The sequence below is a fragment of the Hyla sarda genome, chromosome 4 (genome assembly GCF_029499605.1).
Source record: "Hyla sarda isolate aHylSar1 chromosome 4, aHylSar1.hap1, whole genome shotgun sequence".
Lineage (NCBI taxonomy): Eukaryota > Metazoa > Chordata > Amphibia > Anura > Hylidae > Hyla > Hyla sarda.
Genome location: NC_079192.1, coordinates 62,136,408 through 62,155,462, shown reverse-complemented (window position 1 = coordinate 62,155,462; position 19,055 = coordinate 62,136,408). Strand labels below are relative to the sequence as shown.

The 19,055-nt window shown below is 47.3% G+C and overlaps 2 protein-coding genes across 9 annotated transcripts in view; one reads left to right on the top strand and one right to left on the bottom strand.

The window, feature by feature from the left end:
* Positions 1-19,055, bottom strand: part of LOC130368010 (zinc metalloproteinase-disintegrin-like crotastatin) — an 83,759-nt gene that overhangs the window by 7,057 nt on the left and 57,647 nt on the right. For 3 of the 8 annotated variants that reach the window (XM_056571168.1, XM_056571161.1, XM_056571162.1), the window contains exons 15-24: positions 17,774-17,834; positions 17,543-17,687; positions 14,850-14,930; positions 14,143-14,218; positions 13,324-13,429; positions 6,689-6,791; positions 5,979-6,038; positions 4,259-4,318; positions 2,064-2,123; positions 1,112-1,177 (exon numbers count right to left, since the gene is read on the bottom strand). In XM_056571168.1, coding sequence (XP_056427143.1) covers positions 1,112-1,177; positions 2,064-2,123; positions 4,259-4,318; positions 5,979-6,038; positions 6,689-6,791; positions 13,324-13,429; positions 14,143-14,218; positions 14,850-14,930; positions 17,543-17,687; positions 17,774-17,834 — 818 coding nt within the window. The remainder of the gene's footprint in view (positions 1-1,111; positions 1,178-2,063; positions 2,124-4,258; positions 4,319-5,978; positions 6,039-6,688; positions 6,792-13,323; positions 13,430-14,142; positions 14,219-14,849; positions 14,931-17,542; positions 17,688-17,773; positions 17,835-19,055) is intronic. The other 5 variants (XM_056571165.1, XM_056571164.1, XM_056571163.1 and 2 more) reach the window with 5 other exon arrangements.
* The window catches only part of LOC130368012 (zinc metalloproteinase-disintegrin-like crotastatin), a 76,495-nt gene that overhangs the window by 53,461 nt on the left and 3,979 nt on the right, over positions 1-19,055 (top strand). The window lies entirely within an intron of this gene.

Genomic DNA, 19,055 nt, shown 5'->3' with positions numbered 1-19,055 from the left:
TCTTTAGGATTGGGGATTGAATTGTGGTTGCTGCTGTCTCATTTCAGAGCAATTGATTTGACATGGTTGTGTAGGTAATCTGACACATTTCAGATAGCATACAATCTCAATATGGCATTTCACACTTACGTATTTGGAAAAAAAAAAGTGGTTTACAAAGACCTGTGACGTTTACAGGCACGATGATTTCACAAAGACCTGTCATGTCTACAGGCTCGATGGTTCCGCGGGGACCTGTGACGGGTTCAGGCACGACGGTGTCACAAAGACCTGTCAGGTCTACAGGCATGATGGTTCACCTAAACACTAGTCACACTAGTCACGTCCCTGGTTGCTCACGCAGGGAGCTGTCATCTGCAACGGGTCATCAGTTCCAAGTCCAGTTGGGTCAGTACAGTGGCTTGTTAGGTATGTCTGTTGTTACAGTCTCAATCAGGTAAGGTGCCTTCGTGAACCTTGTCAGGCGACATGACCCACACTGTCTATCAGGTAGATAGGTATTTCTTGTCATTTACCTGTCAGTTTAGTTTTTGCTTCTTAAATAGCAGGGGATTGGTGCTTGTCAGACCGGCCATGAAGTTAGCCTTTCCGTGTCCATTTGAAGTAATGTCACAAGTTGTGATGGTAATAGGTATAGTTCAGTTAGTATATTTGGCAGGGAATGTTATCATTCTCAGGTTGTTTCTTTACAGATGGACGTTACTACCACAGTTTCCAAGGTATAGTTACCACCTCTAGTAGTCACTAGTTGGTCAGGGCTACTCTTTCAGCACACTAGGTATAGTCTACTTCGGGTATGTGAAGATTGATGCTGGGTGTAGGATGTGTTATTTCAGGAATTGTATTCATCCTAGCATGGTTGCTTTTTGCCCTCTATAGGCGTGCCCTCATTGCGCGGTTATGGCACAACTCAGACCGCTATGCTAGGGTAAGATCTTGTATAGGTATGTAGGCAATCTTTCCTGTCACTAGTACATGTATGGAGCCCCGAACACAAATACTATTATCAGTCTCTATCAGCGGGAAATACGGAAGAACTATAGTTCCTGTTTTTCATCGACAGTCTCCAAAGTAGTGTGAGCTCCCGAGCTGCTTCCTGCCCCATACTTACTTGGAACTGTGGTATCTGAGCCTGGGCTGAGGGGTAGGGAGGGTGCGGCACGGTATTAATATACATCTGTGTGAAAAGGTAGAAAAGCAGATTATGCTAGGTACAACATATAGACCAATGTTATAATTGGTGCTCCCCAATGCCCTCTAGAATCCTTTGTAGCTTATGACTGACTTAAAAAATGTCCCATTTGAAAAGCCCAGATATGTCCACCCTTACATTTGGTAAAGGACTTTCACTACATGCTAGCAAAGCCCTGATATCACAACTGCTGAGTGTACACTTCTAGACACCTAGAGCTTATACATCTCCCCACAAGTGTTTCGCAACCAGGGGGCCTCTAGCAAAACTACAACTCCCAGAATAACATGCAGTATATCTATGCACTATACACTATGTCCTGCACTGCCCCTCCATACACTATGTCCTGCACTGCCCCTCCATATACTATGCAATGCAGTTTCCCTCCATACACTATGTCCTGTACTGTCCCTCCATATACTATACCCTGCAGTGTCCCTCCATACACTATGTCCTGCCCTGTCCCTCCATATACTATACCCTGCAGTGTCCCTCCATACACTATACCCTGCAGTGTCCCTCCATACACTATGTCCTGCACTGCCCCTCCATACACTATGTCCTGCACTGTCTCTCCATATACTATGCCCTGCACTGTCCCTCCATATACTATGTCCTGCACTGTCCCTCCATACACTATACCCTGCAGTGTCTTTCCTTGGGTTCTGTCCTTCTCTGCTCTGAATTTTTCCCCAGTTATAGGAGTGTGAAAATTGCCACAATTACACAGAACCTTATAGTCATAAATGCAAGGTGGATTGTATGTACATTTTCTCAATGAACTCTTATTACTTAAGTTCTTGATGTATTTTTGTAAAGTGACTCATCAAAAATACCCATCATTGATGCTAGGTATGGAAAGTAATAATACCTGAGGCTTCTGAGTCTGAGCAGGTGGTTGTGGTGGATACGTGGGTCTTCCCGAGTAGTTCTACAAGTATAAGATATAAGATATAAACACAAGAGTGTGATAGGAGAATCAGTACCAAGTACGGCACAGTGTCCAGGTACCAAGTACGGCACAGTGTCCAGGTACCAAGTACGGCACAGTGTCCAGGTACCAAGTACGGCACAGTGTCCAGGTACCAAGTACGGCACAGTGTCCAGGTACCAAGTACGGCACAGTGTCCAGGTACCAAGTACGGCACAGTGTCCAGGTACCAAGTACGGCACAGTGTCCAGGTACCAAGTACGGCACAGTGTCCAGGTACGGCACAGTGTCCAGGTACGGCACAGTGTCCAGGTACGGCACAGTGTCCAGGTACGGCACAGTGTCCAGGTACGGCACAGTGTCCAGGTACGGCACAGTGTCCAGGTACGGCACAGTGTCCAGGTACGGCACAGTGTCCAGGTACGGCACAGTGTCCAGGTACGGCACAGTGTCCAGGTACGGCACAGTGTCCAGGTACGGCACAGTGTCCAGGTACGGCACAGTGTCCAGGTACCAAGTACGGCACAGTGTCCAGGTACCAAGTACGGCACAGTGTCCAGGTACCAAGTACGGCACAGTGTCCAGGTACCAAGTACGGCACAGTGTCCAGGTACCAAGTACGGCACAGTGTCCAGGTACCAAGTACGGCACAGTGTCCAGGTACCAAGTACGGCACAGTGTCCAGGTACTAAGTACGGTACAACTCCTGCACTGTCCCTCCATACACTATGTCCTGCGCTGTCCCTCCATACGCTATGTCCTGCGCTGTCCCTCCATACGCTATGTCCTGCGCTGTCCCTCCATACGCTGTGTCCTGCGCTGTCCCTCCATACGCTGTGTCCTGCGCTGTCCCTCCATACGCTGTGTCCTGCGCTGTCCCTCCATACGCTGTGTCCTGCGCTGTCCCTCCATACGCTGTGTCCTGCGCTGTCCCTCCATACGCTGTGTCCTGCGCTGTCCCTCCATACGCTGTGTCCTGCGCTGTCCCTCCATACGCTGTGTCCTGCGCTGTCCCTCCATACGCTGTGTCCTGCGCTGTCCCTCCATACGCTGTGTCCTGCGCTGTCCCTCCATACGCTGTGTCCTGCTCTGTCCCTCCATACGCTGTGTCCTGCGCTGTCCCTCCATACGCTGTGTCCTGCGCTGTCCCTCCATACGCTGTGTCCTGCGCTGTCCCTCCATACGCTGTGTCCTGCGCTGTCCCTCCATACGCTGTGTCCTGCGCTGTCCCTCCATACGCTGTGTCCTGCGCTGCCCCTCCATACGCTGTGTCCTGCGCTGCCCCTCCATACGCTGTGTCCTGCGCTGCCCCTCCATACGCTGTGTCCTGCGCTGCCCCTCCATACGCTGTGTCCTGCCCTGCCCCTCCATACGCTGTGTCCTGCCCTGCCCCTCCATACGCTGTGTCCTGCGCTGCCCCTCCATACGCTGCGTCCTGCGCTGCCCCTCCATACGCTGCGTCCTGCGCTGCCCCTCCATACGCTGCGTCCTGCGCTGCCCCTCCATACGCTGCGTCCTGCGCTGCCCCTCCATACGCTGCGTCCTGCGCTGCCCCTCCATACGCTGCGTCCTGCGCTGCCCCTCCATACGCTATGTCCTGCGCTGTCCCCTCCATACGCTATGTCCTGCACTGTCCCTCCATATACTATGCAATGCAGTTTCCCTCCATACACTATGCCCTGCCCTGTCCCTCCATACACTATGTCCTGCCCTGTCCCTCCATACACTATGTCCTGCACTGTCCCTCCATACACTATGTCCTGCACTGCCCCTCCATATACTATGTCCTGCACTGTCCCTCCATATACTATGTCCTGCACTGTCCCTCCATATACTATGTCCTGCACTGTCCCTCCATATACTATGTCCTGCACTGTCCCTCCATACACTATACCCTGCAGTGTCTTTCCTTGGGTTATGCTGAGTTCTCTCCTTCTCTGCTCTGAATTTTTCCCCAGTTATAGGAGTGTGAAAATTGCCACAATTACACAGAACCTTATAGTCATAAATGCAAGGTGGATTGTATGTACATTTTCTCAATGAACTCTTTTATTACTTAAGTTCTTGATGTATTTTTGTAAAGTGACTCATCAAAAATACCCATCACTGATGCTAGGTATGGAAAGTAATAATACCTGAGGCTTCTGAGTCTGAGCAGGTGGTTGTGGTGGATACGTAGGTCTTCCGGAGTAGTTCTACAAGTATAAGATATAAACACAAGAGTGTGATAGGAGAATCAGTCCATTAAACGGAAAATTGTCATGCAGTGTCCAGATACCAGGTACGGTACAGGGTCCAGATACCAGGTACGGTACCGGGTACAGGGTCCAGGTACAGGTTCCAGGTATCAGGTTCCAGGTTCCAGGTACCGGGTCCAGGGTCCAAGTACAGGGTCCAGGTTCCAGGTACAGGGTCCAGGTCCAGGTACCAGGTACAGGGTCCAGGTACCAGGTACAGGGTCCAGGTACCAGGTACAGGGTCCAGGTACCAGGTACAGGGTCCAGGTACCAGGTACAGGGTCCAGGTACCAGGTACATGGTCCAGGTACCAGGTACATGGTCCAGGTACAATATATACTTAAAGTGATCCACTAATGCCCTAAATTTACCATACATTAATTCCTAGTATTCTTTATTGTTTCTACACTTATAAAATTAAAGTTAAAATCCCAGTGTATCTCCCCATTAGTCACTGTTAGACCATAGAATAAGGTCACCTTATGTCCAGAACCGCTTGACAAAGTCCCGTGTGTTGGTTTTAATACAGTGATATCCCCATGAAGCTAGTGGACTGCAGCCACCGCATCAGACACACCTCAAATACTAAGTAGCTACTAGCACTACCTGTGCACTTGTTCTATGGTCTAATGGAGGGACTAATGGGGAGATACACTGGGATTTTAACTTTAGTTTTGTAATTGTAGAAACAATAAAGAATACTAGGAATTTAGTGTATGGTAAATTTAGGGTATTAGTGGATCACTTTAAGTGATCTATAGGTTAATAGTCAATTTAACCCTCCATATACTGGTCTAGCCAAGGACTAACATATACCAAGTAAGGTACAAAATATGTGTCAAAATAAATAGGTCAATACAAATACAGTGATCCCTCAACTTACAGTGGTCTCAACATACAATAGTTTCAACATACAATGGTTTTTTCTGGACCATTGTAAGTTGAAACCAGGCTCAACATACAATACTACAGACAGTCCAGATCTGCATAACCTGTCAATGGCTGGAAGAACCAACCAATCAGGATAGGCATTCACTGGTAAAACCGCTGTATTACTGAAGTGCATGCAGTGACTAGTGTCTGGTAGTGCCCCCTACAGTACAGGGAGGTATTACATGTTCTGTACTCTTTACCTGTATTACTGAAGTGTATGCACTGACTGGTGTCTGGTAGTGCCCCCTACAGTACAGGGAGGTATTACATGTTCTGTACTCTTTACCTGTACCAGGGTTAGCTGCTCATTTGGACACCAGGTAAGGGCGGCTCCATGTTACTTTTTTAGGACACTGTGTGTACTGTACAGGTGCATGTTTATCCATGTACTGTTGCTTTGCATTGCCCCTCCATGCCCTTTGCCCTGCACTGTCTTCCCTTGGGTTATGCAGAGTTCTGTCCTTCTCTGCTCTGTATTCATCCCCAGTTATGGTTGTCAAAATGGCCACAATTACACCGAACTTTATAGTCATAAAAGCAAGGGGACTGGTCAGACTTGGATTGTTTGTTCATTGTATCAATGGACTTTTTTACTTGTTAAATTCTTGATGTATTTTTTGTAAATCTATATGTATATAGATGTATAATCTTTATCACTTATGCTAGGTATGGAAAGTAATGATACCTGAGGCTTCTGAGTCTGAGCAGGTGGCTGTGGTGGATACGTGGGTCTTCCCGAGTAGTCCTACAAGTATAAGAAATACATTATATAAGAACTTGTACTAGAAATTTTATGGGATAATCAGTCCATTCGATGGAAAATGGTCATTCAGTGTTTAGATACGAAGTACAGTAATGTGTCCAGATACCAAGCATGGTAGAGTGTCCCCATAGGGTGCGGGACACCTGCACTTCGCCCTGTGGTCTCTCTCTATGTCCTGCAGTATCCATCTCTTTACTACACCTCACACTATCTCTCCTTGCATTATGCTAAGTCCTTGAGTTTTGTTCTTCTCTGCACTGTGCTCATTCTCAACCACAAAATTGTGTCATTGACTAAAATAACACCTGCCAAACACGTTTTTGTAAAAAGTCCCGTGTACTGTAATATGTGTCACTTAACCCCTTAAAGGGGTACTCCGGTGAAAACCTTTTTTCTTTTAAATCAACTGGTGGCAGAAAGTTAAACATATTTGTAAATTACGGCTGTCCGAGCATGCTGGGCGTTGAAGTTTTGCAACATCTGGAGGGCCACAGTTTGAGACCACTGTTTTAGACGCTGTACTTACATTTCCAAATGTTACTACATGCACAGTTATTCTGACACTAAAAACATACAACGAGCCAAGTGTACACTTTTAGCAACAAGACAACACAACCCAGATGACGTCTTACTTGTGGATTGTAGGGATAGGAGTTTGGTTGCTGAGGAGACTGATTTTGGATCCCGAACGTTGGGTTAGTCACACCCGAGCCAGCCCCAGAGGGTCTAATGAGACTAGAGAAGAATAGGGTCATATTCACATCATATTCCAAAGATCTACTTCCTAGATCAAGTCCCAGCTTATGTTGCGCTCTCCAATTTTCAATACAGAATGCAGCTTATGTCCTTCCATATAAAAACACTCTCTTACACCGGGGCTATAAGAAGGTACATCTGCTACATAATTAGGTCATTCTATACCCTAGGTCAATTGGCCAAGCGGAGTCACGAAAACAAATCGCCCAGCACCACATGTGGCTGAAACGCGTCAGAAGTCAATCACTTTTATTGTGTGGTACTTGGCTGCCTCATTTTGGGTGCATGCAGCAGCAGGATAACTTTTTTCACCCTTAAAGGGGTACTCTGGTGGCAAAAAATGTTTTTTAAATCAACTGGTGCCAGAAAGTGATACAGATTTGTAAATGACTTCTATTTAAAAATCTTAACCCCTCCAGTACTTATCAGCTGGTGTATACAACAGAGGAAGTTGTATTTCTTTCTGGAGTTCTTTCCAGTCTAACCACAGTGCTCTTTGCTGACACCTCTATTTGTATCAGGAACTGTCCAAAGCAGGATGTCAGGATCCGGACTAATAGCGGGAAGTGGTACCGATGGTGGATCCTCTATGCCAGAGAGGGATTGGCGTGGACCGTACCGGAGGATCGGTTCTAAGCAGTTACTGGTTTTCACCAGAGCCCGCCGCAAAGCGGGATGGACTTGCTGCGGCGGTAACTACCAGGTCGTATCCTCCGATAGCGGCTCAACCTCACTGGCAGCTGAGACAGGCGAAGTACAGAAGGGGCAGGCAGAGGCATAGTCAGACGTAGCAAAGGTCAGGGCAGGCAGCACGGGTTCTCAGGCGGTAGTCGTTAGCTACAGGATCGGCAACAGGTAAGGATATACACAAACGCTTTCTCTAGGGCACTGAGGCAACAAAGATCCAGCAAGGGCAGGAAGGGGCAGGACACCTTTATAGGAGTGACAATGAACGGATTGGGTCAGGCACCAATCAATGGTGCACTGGCCCTTTAAATCTTAAACTGCCAGCGTGCGCGCGCCCTATAGAGCAGGGACGCGCGCACCGGGAGTCAGGTGAGCGGGGAGCAGAGGAGAGGGCAGGAGCGGGCACGAGTAAGTGGCGCTGGGGCGCGGGACCGCGTCCCCAACCGCGTCCCCGACGGGAGCAGAGACGGAGTGTCCCCGGTCAGAGTCCGACCGGGGCACCCCGCTGGGACAGACGCTGCGAGCGCTCCGGTCCAGGAACAGGGACCGGAGTGCTCAGCGTTACAGTACCCTCCCCCCCTCCTCTTGGTACCCAGGAACCTGAAGATGAGGTTGCGGTCCAAGATGTTCTCCTCTGGCTCCCATGATCTCTCCTCAGGACCGCAACCCTCCCAGTCAACCAGAAAAAAATCTTCTCCCCCTGACCAACTTAGAAGCCAATATCTCCCGGACGGAGAAGACATCAGAGATACCGGATACAGGTGTGGGAGGAAGACTCTTGGGGGAAAAGTGATTAAAGACAGCAGGCTTGAGGAGGGAGACATGAAAACAGTTGGGAATTCTAAGAGAGGAAGGGAGATGAAGCTGATAACACACAGGATTGATCCTTTTCTTGACTCTGTAGGGTCCCAAGTAGCGAGGACCAAGCTTGTAACTAGGGACCTTGAAGCGGATGTACCTGGAGGAGAGCCAAACTCTGTCCCCAGGGACCAGGACAGGAGGAGGCCGACGTTTCTTGTCCGCTTGGATTTTCATTCGGGATGAGGCCTGTATTAGGGAGAGGCGCGTTTCGCGCCAGATGGAGGAAAAGTCCTGCACCAGGTCGTCCACTGCAGGTACTCCAGAGGAGGAGGATAAAGGCAGAGGAGGTAGAGGATGACGACCGTAAACCACGAAGAAGGGAGACTTGTTGGTGGCAGAAGAGTCCTTGTGCTTATACGAGAACTCCGCCCATGGGAGGAGGTCGACCCAGTCATCTTGGCAGGAGGAGTCGAAGTGGCGAAGGTAGTTGCCCAAAATTTGATTTACCCACTCCACTTGACCGTTGGTTTGGGGGTGGTAAGAAGAAGAGAAGTCCAGCTTGATTTTAAGAGGTCCACAAAGGGCCCTCCAGAATTTGGAAATAAATTTGGCCCCTCTGTCGGAGACAATATGCGAAGGAAGGCCGTGTAACCGGAAGATGTGTCGCAAGAAATGCTTGGCCAACTGTGGCGCAGATGGTAATGCTGGCAATGGGATGAAGTGCGCCATCTTAGAGAAGCGGTCCACAACGACTCAAATAACTGTTTTCCCGTGAGAGGTTGGTAGATCAGTAACGAAGTCCATAGCGATATGGGACCAAGGGGTCTCCGGTACTGGAAGTGGTTGGAGAAAGCCGGCAGGTCTCTGGCGAGGGGTCTTGTCTCTAGCGCACACAGAACAGGACTGCACAAACTCAGATGTCCTTTTCTAAGGATGGCCACCAATATCTTCTGGAGATAAGTTGTACAGTTTTTCGGACGCCAGAATGCCCCCACTTAAGAATTTTTAGACGAAGACGGGGAGAAACATAGGTCTTCCCTGGCGGGAGATTGCGCAATTCTACAGGCGCTACGGTGACAAGACATTCCGGCGGCACAATGGGTTGTGGCTTGGCGTCATCTCCTGAGACATCAGAGGAACGAGAGAGGGCGTCAGCCCTGAAGTTCTTACTCGCTGGACGAAAGTGGATTAGAGACCAGCGAGCTTGGCGGGGGTTTAATCTCTGAGCAGACTGAAGGTATGATAGATTTTTATGATCCGTGTAGATGTTCACGGGATGTACAGAACCTTCTAGTAAATGCCGCCACTCCTCCAAAGCCAACTTGATGGCGAGTAATTCTCTATCTCCAATGGAATAATTTCTCTCAGCGGGAGAGAAAGTTTTGGAGAAAAACCCACAAGTAAATCGACTTGCCTTTTGAAGCCCTTTGCATGAGCAGAGCACCAGCACCCACAGAGGAGGCGTCTACCTCCAGGTAGAAAGACTTTGTGGGGTCCGGCCTGGACAGAACTGGAGCCGAGGCAAAAGCTGACTTGAGAGCGCAGAAGGCCTCCTCTGCCTGAGGAGGCCAGGATTTCGGATTAGCCCCCTTCTTGGTTAGGGCCACAATTGGTGCCACAAGGGTGGAATAATGCGGGATAAACTGTCTATAGTAATTAGCAAATCCGAGAAATCGCTGAATAGCCTTGAGGCCAGAAGGACGAGGCCATTCCAGGACGGCAGAGAGTTTGGTAGGGTCCATTTAAAGCCCCTTGGCGGAGATGATGTAGCCCAAGAAGGGAAGACTGGTGCGGTCGAATAAGCACTTGTCGAATTTGGCATAGAGGCGGTTCTTCCTGAGACGGGAGAGCACCAAGCGGACACGAGTTTGGTGTTGATCCAAGTTAGAAGAGAAGATGAGGATGTCATCCAAATAGACTACGACACAGGTATAGAGCAGGTCTCTGAAAATGTCGTTTACGAACTCCTGGAAGACTGCTGGGGCGTTAGAGTCCATGACTAAGTACTCAAAATGACGGTCTCGGGTATTAAAAGCCGTCTTCCACTCATTCCCTTCTCGGATGCGAATGAGATTATAGACTCCCCTGAGATCCAACTTGGTAAAATACTTAGTGCCTTGTAAGCGGTCAAAGAGTTCAGCAATCAGGGGAAGAGGGTAACGGTTCTTAATAGTAATGCTGTTAAGTCCTTGATAGTCAATGCAAGGTCTGAGGGTGCCGTCCTTTTTCGAAACAAAGAAGAATCCTGCTCCAGCAGGGGAAGAGGATTTCCTGATAAACCCTGTCTGCAGATTCTCCCGGATATACTCCGACATGGCAAGAGTCTCTGGAGGAGAAAGAGGGTAGATTCTTCCTCTAGGTGGTGAAGAACCAGGTTGCAAGTCGATGGGGCAGTCATATGGCCTATGTGGAGGCAACACCTCCGCTTGTTTCTTGCAAAAAACGTCTGAAAAATCCACATAAGGTTCAGGCAGACTGGGAGGAGGAGGAGGAACGACTGGTGCAGACTTGACTTGTACCGGCTTGAGGCATCTGCCAAGACAAGCCGAGCCCCAGCTTCGGATCTCTCCGGAGGTCCAATCCAGATCCGGAAAATTGCGCTGGAGCCAGGGCAGACCCAAGAGGAGTTCAGAGGTGCAATGGGGTAACACAAAAAACTCAAAATGCTCGGAATGCAGAGCTCCAATGTCCATCTGGAGGGGGTGCGTACGGAACTGCACCTTGCCGTCGAGTCTCTCTCAGTTGACTGTGGAGATGAAGAAGGACTTTTGCAAGCGAACCATAGGGAGGTTGAACTTGTTTACCAACGAGACGTCGATGAAGTTACCGGCAGAACCGGAATCCAGAAAAGCTGTGGCAGCAAAGGATGTCTTGGCGGGTACAGAAATCCGCACGGATACTATAATGCGTGGAGAAGAGATATTTACACCTAGTAACGCCTCTCCAACATTGACTAGGTGCGGGCGTTTCCCTGACGTGGTGGACGAAGAGGACAGTCCCTTAGGAAATGCTCAGTACTAGCACAGTACATACAGAGATTCTCGTCTCTACGGCGATTCCTTTCTTGCGTGGTCAGGCGAGACCGATCCACCTGCATGGCTTCCTCAGCGGGAGGCCCAGTAGAGGGTTGAGGTGGATGCTGGAAGATAGGAGCCAGACGAGGAAAACGTCTGGGGCGAGCACTTCCCTTTTCCTGCAGCAGTTCCTCTCGTCTCTCAGCAAAACGCAGGTCAATCCTGGTGGCCAAGTGGAAGAGGTCACTCAGTTTGGAAGGCACATCTCTTGCGGCCAGGACATCCTTTATGGCGCTGGACAAGCCTTTCTTGAAAGTAGCACAGAGCGCCTCGTTATTCCAGGAGAGTTCTGAAGCAAGGGTACGGAAACGAATAGCGTAGTCTCCCACAGATGAGCTCCCCTGGGACAAGTTCAGTAAAGCAGTCTCAGCAGAGGAAGCCCGGGCTGGCTCCTCAAAGACACTCCGGAATTCCTGGAAGAAACTCTGGACACTTGCAGTGGCAGGATCGTTGCGGTCCCAAAGCGGTGTAGCCCAAGCCAGGGTCTTCCCAGAAAGCAGGCTAACAACAAAGGCCACCTTGGCTCGTTCAGAAGGGAACTGGTCCGCCAACATCTCAAGATGGAGAGAGCATTGTGACAGGAATCCGTGGCACAACTTGGGATCACAGTCGTACTTTGGCGGCATGGACAAACGGACTCTAGAAGAGGAGGTGGCCGCAGGCTGCGGTGGTGAAGTTGGTGCAGGCGGAGGTAGCGGCTGATGCTGCGCAGGTAGTAGTTGCTGCAACATGGCGGTCAACTGTGCCAGCTGTTGGCCTTGCTAGGCGATCTGCTGCGACTGCTGGGCCACAATCGTAGAAAGGTCCGCGACACTTGGCAAAGGCACCTCAGCGGGATCCATGGCCGGATCTTACTGTCAGGATCCGGACTAATAGCGGGAAGCGGTACCGGTGGTGGATCCTCTATGTCAGAGAGGGATTGGCGTGGACCGTACCGGAGGATTGGTTCTAAGCAGCGTTACACAGGAGAGGTTTGCTATGGGGATTTGCTAGTACTCTGGACAGTTCCTGACATGGGCAGAGGTGTCAGCAGAGAGCACTGTGGTCAGACAGAAAAGAACTCCAGAAAGAAATACAACTTCCTGTGGAGCATACAGCAGCTGATAAGTATTTGAAGGCTTAAGTTTTTTTTTTTTTTTTTTTTTTTTAAATAGAAGTAATTTTACAAATCTGTATCACTTTCTGGCACCAGTTGATTTGAAAAAAATAAAAATAATTTTTTTTTACACTGCAGTACCCCCTTAAGTCATGTTCCCTTGGCAGGTTCCCGCCGAAATCCAGATTCCGGCCTCTGCCGGAAGAATTGGCAAGTTAATTTTTTTTCTGCGGAATCCGCTCGGAGATGCATTGATGTCTATAGAGAGTGGTCATAACAGAGTGGTCCTAGCACCAGCATATTCTGCCGGAGTCCGCTATCTGCTGAATATCCGCCCACGTTTTCTAGCCGGACAGTCTGCACATTTTCCTCTGTGTGAACATGGCCTTAGAAGTGGTGAGCACATTGGAGGAGCTTTATCAAAACCTATCCAGAGGAAAAGTTGCCCAGTTGCCCATAGCAACCAATCAGATCACTTCTTTCATTTTTCAGAGGCCTTTTCAAAAATGCAAGCAAATTGGTTGCTATGGGCAACTGGTCAACTTTTCCTCTGGACAGGTTTTGATAAATCTCCCCCATTATGTATAAAGGAGACACCTCTATCACTATCCCAAACAACACTACATGTGGATGCACCAACTGGAGGTGTTCCCTAGTTTACGGCCCTCCAGCTGTTGCAAAATAGAACTCCAATTGTTGGCAGCATTCCACTGTTAGGGCATTATGGAAGTTGCAGTTTTGCAACAGCTGGAGGGTCACAGGTTGGGGAACACTGTATTAGAGTCGTCTGTAGTATATCTAATTTAGAAGGACAATTCCCATTGTTCACCATCACCCCCACTGCTGCTCCTACCTTTGCTTCTTCCTCTGGAACCTCCTATAGAACACAAGAGCCACAACTCCCAGTATGAGAACCACAATAACAATGATGATACCAAGTGCAATGTAGCCAGCGGAGCCTAGTCAGAAAGCAAGAAAACAGAGTTAGAGAACATGTACAGTAGAAGAACTGCTTCTTTTCATCCAACAAACACTGTCCGACTATAAGGTGGCCCACTACCCCCTTAAAGGGGTACTCCGATGGAAAACAAAGGTTTTCAAATAAACTGACACCAGAAAGTTATACAGATTTGTAAATGACTTCTATTTAAACATCTTAATCCTTCCAATACTCTGTATGCTCCGGAGGAAGTTGTGTAGTTCTTTTCTGTCTGACCACAGTGCTCTCTGCTGACACCTCTGTCCGTGTCAGGAACTGTCCAGAGCAGGATAGGTTTGCTATGGGGATTTGCTCTTACTCTGAGCAGTTCATGACACAGACAGAGGTGTCAGCAGAGAGCACTGTGGTCAAACAGAAAAGAACTACACAACTTCCTCTGGAGCATACAGCAGCAGCTGATGAGTAATGGAAAGATTAACAAAAAAACTTTTTGGCTCCAATTGATTTGAAAACATTTGTTTTCCATTGTAGTACCCCTGTAGTACCCCACGGTAAGTGCGACTACAAAGAAGAATTAATTTAATGGTAGATTTCTGTAGGGAACTAAGGGATGGCTTTATGCTGAGCTATTGGGGAGCGAAGGGCCCATATGATGTTCTTACACAGGGGTCTTCTGCTTTCTATGTCTGCCCTTTTTCCTATATGATATATATTTAACAATGTTGTACTTACTATTGCCAGTCCTGGTGTCACAGTTGGGTGGTGCCCAGCCTTCCTCACATTGGCACTGAAATGCTTCATTACAAACCTGTGAGAGGAATAAAGTTAATAGAAAGCATGGGCAGATGGTAAGGCCCACTGGGCTTAGGAGGAATGAGATCAGCACTGATCCTGATCAGTGAGAGTGTTACAAGTTGGACCCTCAGCCATAAGCTAGTTATCCTATATCCTGTGGCTAGGGCAGGATTTCCCAACCAGTGTGCCTCCAGCTGTTGCAAAGCTACAACTCCCAGCATGCCTGGACTGTCCAGGCATTCTGGGAGTTGTAGTTTTGCAGCAGCTGGAGACACACTGTTTGGAAAACACTGCCTTAGAACCATTTGTGCAGGATTTCCCAACCAGTGTCTCTCCAGCTGTTGCAAAACTACAACTCCCAGCATGACCTAACAGTGCAATGCTGCCAACAATTGGAGTTCTAGTTTGCAACAGCTGGAGGGCCGTAAACTAGGGAACACTACTCCAGTTGGTGCATCCACGTGTAGTGGTGTTTGGGATAGTGATAGAGGTGTCTCCTTTATACACAATGGGGGAGATTTATCAAAACCTGTCTAGAAGTTGTAGTTTTGCAACAGCTGGAGGCACACTGGTTGAGAAACACTAGTCTAGGGGATAAATTTTAATCTTGGGATAAAGAACAAGCATATACAATCGTGCCTCACCGAATGTCCCCTGCACTTGGTAGCGCAGGCCTCAGCTTTGATAAGTTCTGGAGTTGCAATGCATCTCTGATTTGTACACACCTAGGAGATGACAAATTGTTCTGTGTTAGGGATAAAAAAATAAATAAATAAAAACTCCAATCTAACATTCATTAGTCCACTTCATACACTGTAACCTATATATATATATATATATATATATATATATATATATATATATATACCATGTATTTTGCAATAAAATGGAAAAAATTATCATTCTGCAGAGATATAATGGAGCTCTGGTGGGCGAATCCATCAGAACGGTCAGCTACGATAAAATACCAGATCCCTGATGGACCCCATTTAAGTCAATGGGCTCCATAAGTACATGGTGGTGTCAGTTGTAAACTTAGCTTAAAGGGGTACTACAGTGGAAAAACTATTTTTTCATCAGCTGGCTCCAGAAAGTCAAACAAATTTGTAAATTACTTCTATTAAAAAAATCTTAATCCTACCAGTACTTATTAGCTGCTGAAGTTGAGTTGTTGTTTTCTGTCTGACAACAGTGCTCTCTGCTGACACCTCTGTCTATCTCAGGAACTGTCCAGAGCAGGAGAGGTTTGCTATGGGGATTTGCTCCTACTCTGGACAGTTCCTGAGACAGACACAGGTGTCAGCAGAGAGCACTGTTGTCAGACAGAAAAGAACAAGTCAACTTCAGCAGCTGATAAGTACTGGTAGGATTAAGATTTTTTAATAGAAGTAATTTACAAATCTGTTTAACTTTCTGGAGCCAGTTGATATGAAAAAAAAAGAGGTATTCACTGGAATACAGTACATTTTTACAGTATGAGAACAAAAGTGTGGCCTTCTCCACCAGGTACCACACTATAGTGCTGTTCCCACTTAGAAACACAGCATTGTATGGAGAAACATACGTTGACACACAACTTCATAGTATGGGGACTTATCAGTATTCTGCATGTGGCTCTTCTATGTGCTACTTTCTGTATTTTTCTGGTTATGACCTATCTGGCATATACTACGATTGCAGTTCTGCCATATTTCGACCATCAGCGTGTGAGCAAAACTTTGCTTCATACATTTTATACATTAAACTCAACAATAAAACTCTTTAGGCTGTGTTCACACTACCCCCAGAGTCTCTATTCAATTTGTGACATGTGCAGGGCTAGCCTTTTCATGAACATGGTGGAAACTATGATAGAACTTGGCAAACGCCATTATAAGTCATTGAGGTCTGTTGGGAACCATTGGTGTCTATCGTTTGACTGGTCCACACTGCCGTTATGATTTCCGTCATAATGAAACTATGATGGTGACATGAGCAGAGTCTTAGCTCCCCTTTGTGGTGACAACAGGAAGACAGAAAAGTTATATTAACTAAATGTTTAAAGGGGTACTCCGCTGCCCCATCGTTTGGAATATTTTGTTCCGAACGTTTGGAGCAGGTGGCGGGGGTCGTCCCTTCGTGACATCACACCATGCCCCCTCAATCCAAGTCTTTTGGAGGGGGCATGGCAGTCTCCACGCCCCCTCCCATAGACTTACATTGAGGGGGCGTAGTGTGACGTCATGAGGGGCGTGGTGTGACATCACGACCCCCGCCGCCTGCTCCAAGCATCCGGAACAAGCTCCAAGCGACCCACTGGGGCTGCTCTGCCAGTGGGTCGTTCCCCCTGTGGGCACTAGTGTTGCAGTGGTGGTGGTTGCCACCCAGTACTACGCCATTTTATGCTAGGGAAGTTAGGGACCCACTCTAAATAGGTGGCCTTGACGTGGCGAGTGGGCTTGTACTTTTTGATCAAAATGTATACTAATAACCTTTTTAGTTTTTGAATTTATGCTGAGAAGCAATTAGATCAAAATACAAAATGTAGATGTGCGACCATGTCTGTTTTCTCTACTTGAATTCACATTGTGTCTTCTATCCCCTTCTCTTTTTGCTGTTGTTACTTGGTCTGCACTCTGCCCCACCCCCTGAGCCCAACCCTATATAAATGAGTAGGAAGCTGCTCAGGGCCCTTTCATTTCTGGCAGCCTCCCAGTCTGACTGGGAGAGCATGGTAAGTGTGCTTTTACACCTTGTTCACACTGGTGTGGTGCTGTGCCGCGTCCATTGCTTCCGTGGCACTGTGTCTGTGGGGGGCGCAGCCCAGGGACTGGTTTGAGTGGCATTGGGGCCGCTCTGCCAGTGGGTCGTTCCTCCTGTGGGCACTGGTGTTGCGGCGGTGGTGGTCGCCACCCAGTGCTATGCCATTTTATGCTAGGGATGTTAGGGACCCACTCTAAATAGGTGGCCCTGACATGGCGAGTGGACTTGTACTTTTTGATCGAAATGTATACTAACAACCTGTTAGCTTTTGAATTTATGCTGAGAAGCAAGTAGATCAAAATACAAATTGTGGATGTGCAACCAAGTCGGTTTTCTCTACTTGAAGTCACGACCCCGCTGCCGGCACCCAACATTCTAAACGAACGATGAGGGCTGCACAGAGATTGCGGGGTTCCCATCAGCAGGACCCCCAAGATAGACATCTTATCCCCTATCCTTTGGATAGAGAAAAAGATGTCTAGGGGCGGAGTACGCCTTTATACAGCGGGTTTGGGCCGATTTAAGGGAAAAATGGATCACAGTGATGACCACGTCTTCATACCTTAGAATTAGTATTAGTATCTAGAAAACTTACTTTCCCATCTCCACACTTTGTTCCACTTTCCACCAATACTTCTGGTCTAATAGTTTTACAGTTACCGTAAGTGCAGTAGCCAAGTTGTTGATTTATGGGTACACGACTACCTCCAGAACAATACAAAACGCTACATTCCCCATACCTGAAAATATAGAGAACTTTGTTTAAAAAAAGTTACAGCATATACTAGGATTTATGATGTCCTTATAATCCTCAGATGGCACATACCTCGACTGGGGGCAATAACTTCTGCTAGTTGTATAGCAGGAATTATCAGCTGGCACAGATCCTAGGATATAGATAAGACACAAGTTGAAAGATGAGCACAATTCGGGAAGGAAACATTATGGGATATAAAAGGCAATTTACCTTCTAAAGGCTCGTTCACACGTGCATATTTTTGCTGCCCATTGACTTTAAGGGATAATAAAATCTGCTGAAGCAGATCTGCAGCATAGAATACGCATTCTAATCGGCAGTTACAAATCATGCGCATCAGATCTACGCAGGATACGTGTGAATAGACCCTAAAAAGGTACATACTGTACACCTTGTTTACTGTTTACCCTGCTAATTTATAGTGAGTAGGGACTACTAATTACATTAAAAAAATTTACAAAAATGTAATATATATATATATATATATATATATATATATATATATATATATGTATATGTCCTGTTGTAAATTACTTCAATTAAAAAATCTTAATCCTTCCAGTACTTATCAGCTGCTGTATGCTCCAGAGAAAGTTGTGTATTTCTTTCCAGTCTGACAACAGTGCTCTGTGCTGACACCTCTGTCTATGTCAGGAACTGTCCAGAGTAGGAGCATATCCCCATAGCAAACCTATCCTGCTTCGGACAGTTCCTGACATGGACCGAGGTGTCAGCAGAGAGCACTGTGGTCAGACAGAACTACACTACTTCCTGTCACATTGGGCAGGGATAAAGTGCAGCACTAAACTTGCACACATCCACTGTCCCTGCCTACTTGCATAGCCGTCCTAAACAAGGGTCCACAACCACAAGAATGGTCCCTTCCTAACTACGTGCAGGGACTGATGGAGTCAAAATAATAAAATATAAAACTGTAGATGTCGGGAACAGCTGGAAGCACACAAAAGTAACAGAAAATAAAACTAAACACACACACTGAATTCGTAGTTAGATAGCCCCGTTTAGCAACAAATAGTAAGCGAGGTACCAATACACAGAAGCAAGCCAAACCTCAGGGAGGGTTAACAATTCGAGTTCTTACACTTCCTCTGGAGTACTGGAAGGATTAAGATTTTTATATAGAAGTAATTTACAAATCTGTTTAACTTTCTGGCACCAGTTGATATGAAAAATGTATTGTTTTCCACCGGAGTACCCCTATAAGTATTAGTTAAGTAATATGGTCAGGTTTAGATTTTCTCCAACTCTGCTGGGCAGATGTTGTTACCCTAGGGGCAGATGGCATTAACCCCTTGTATTCATGATGCCAGGTTTAGCCTCCAAAACCATC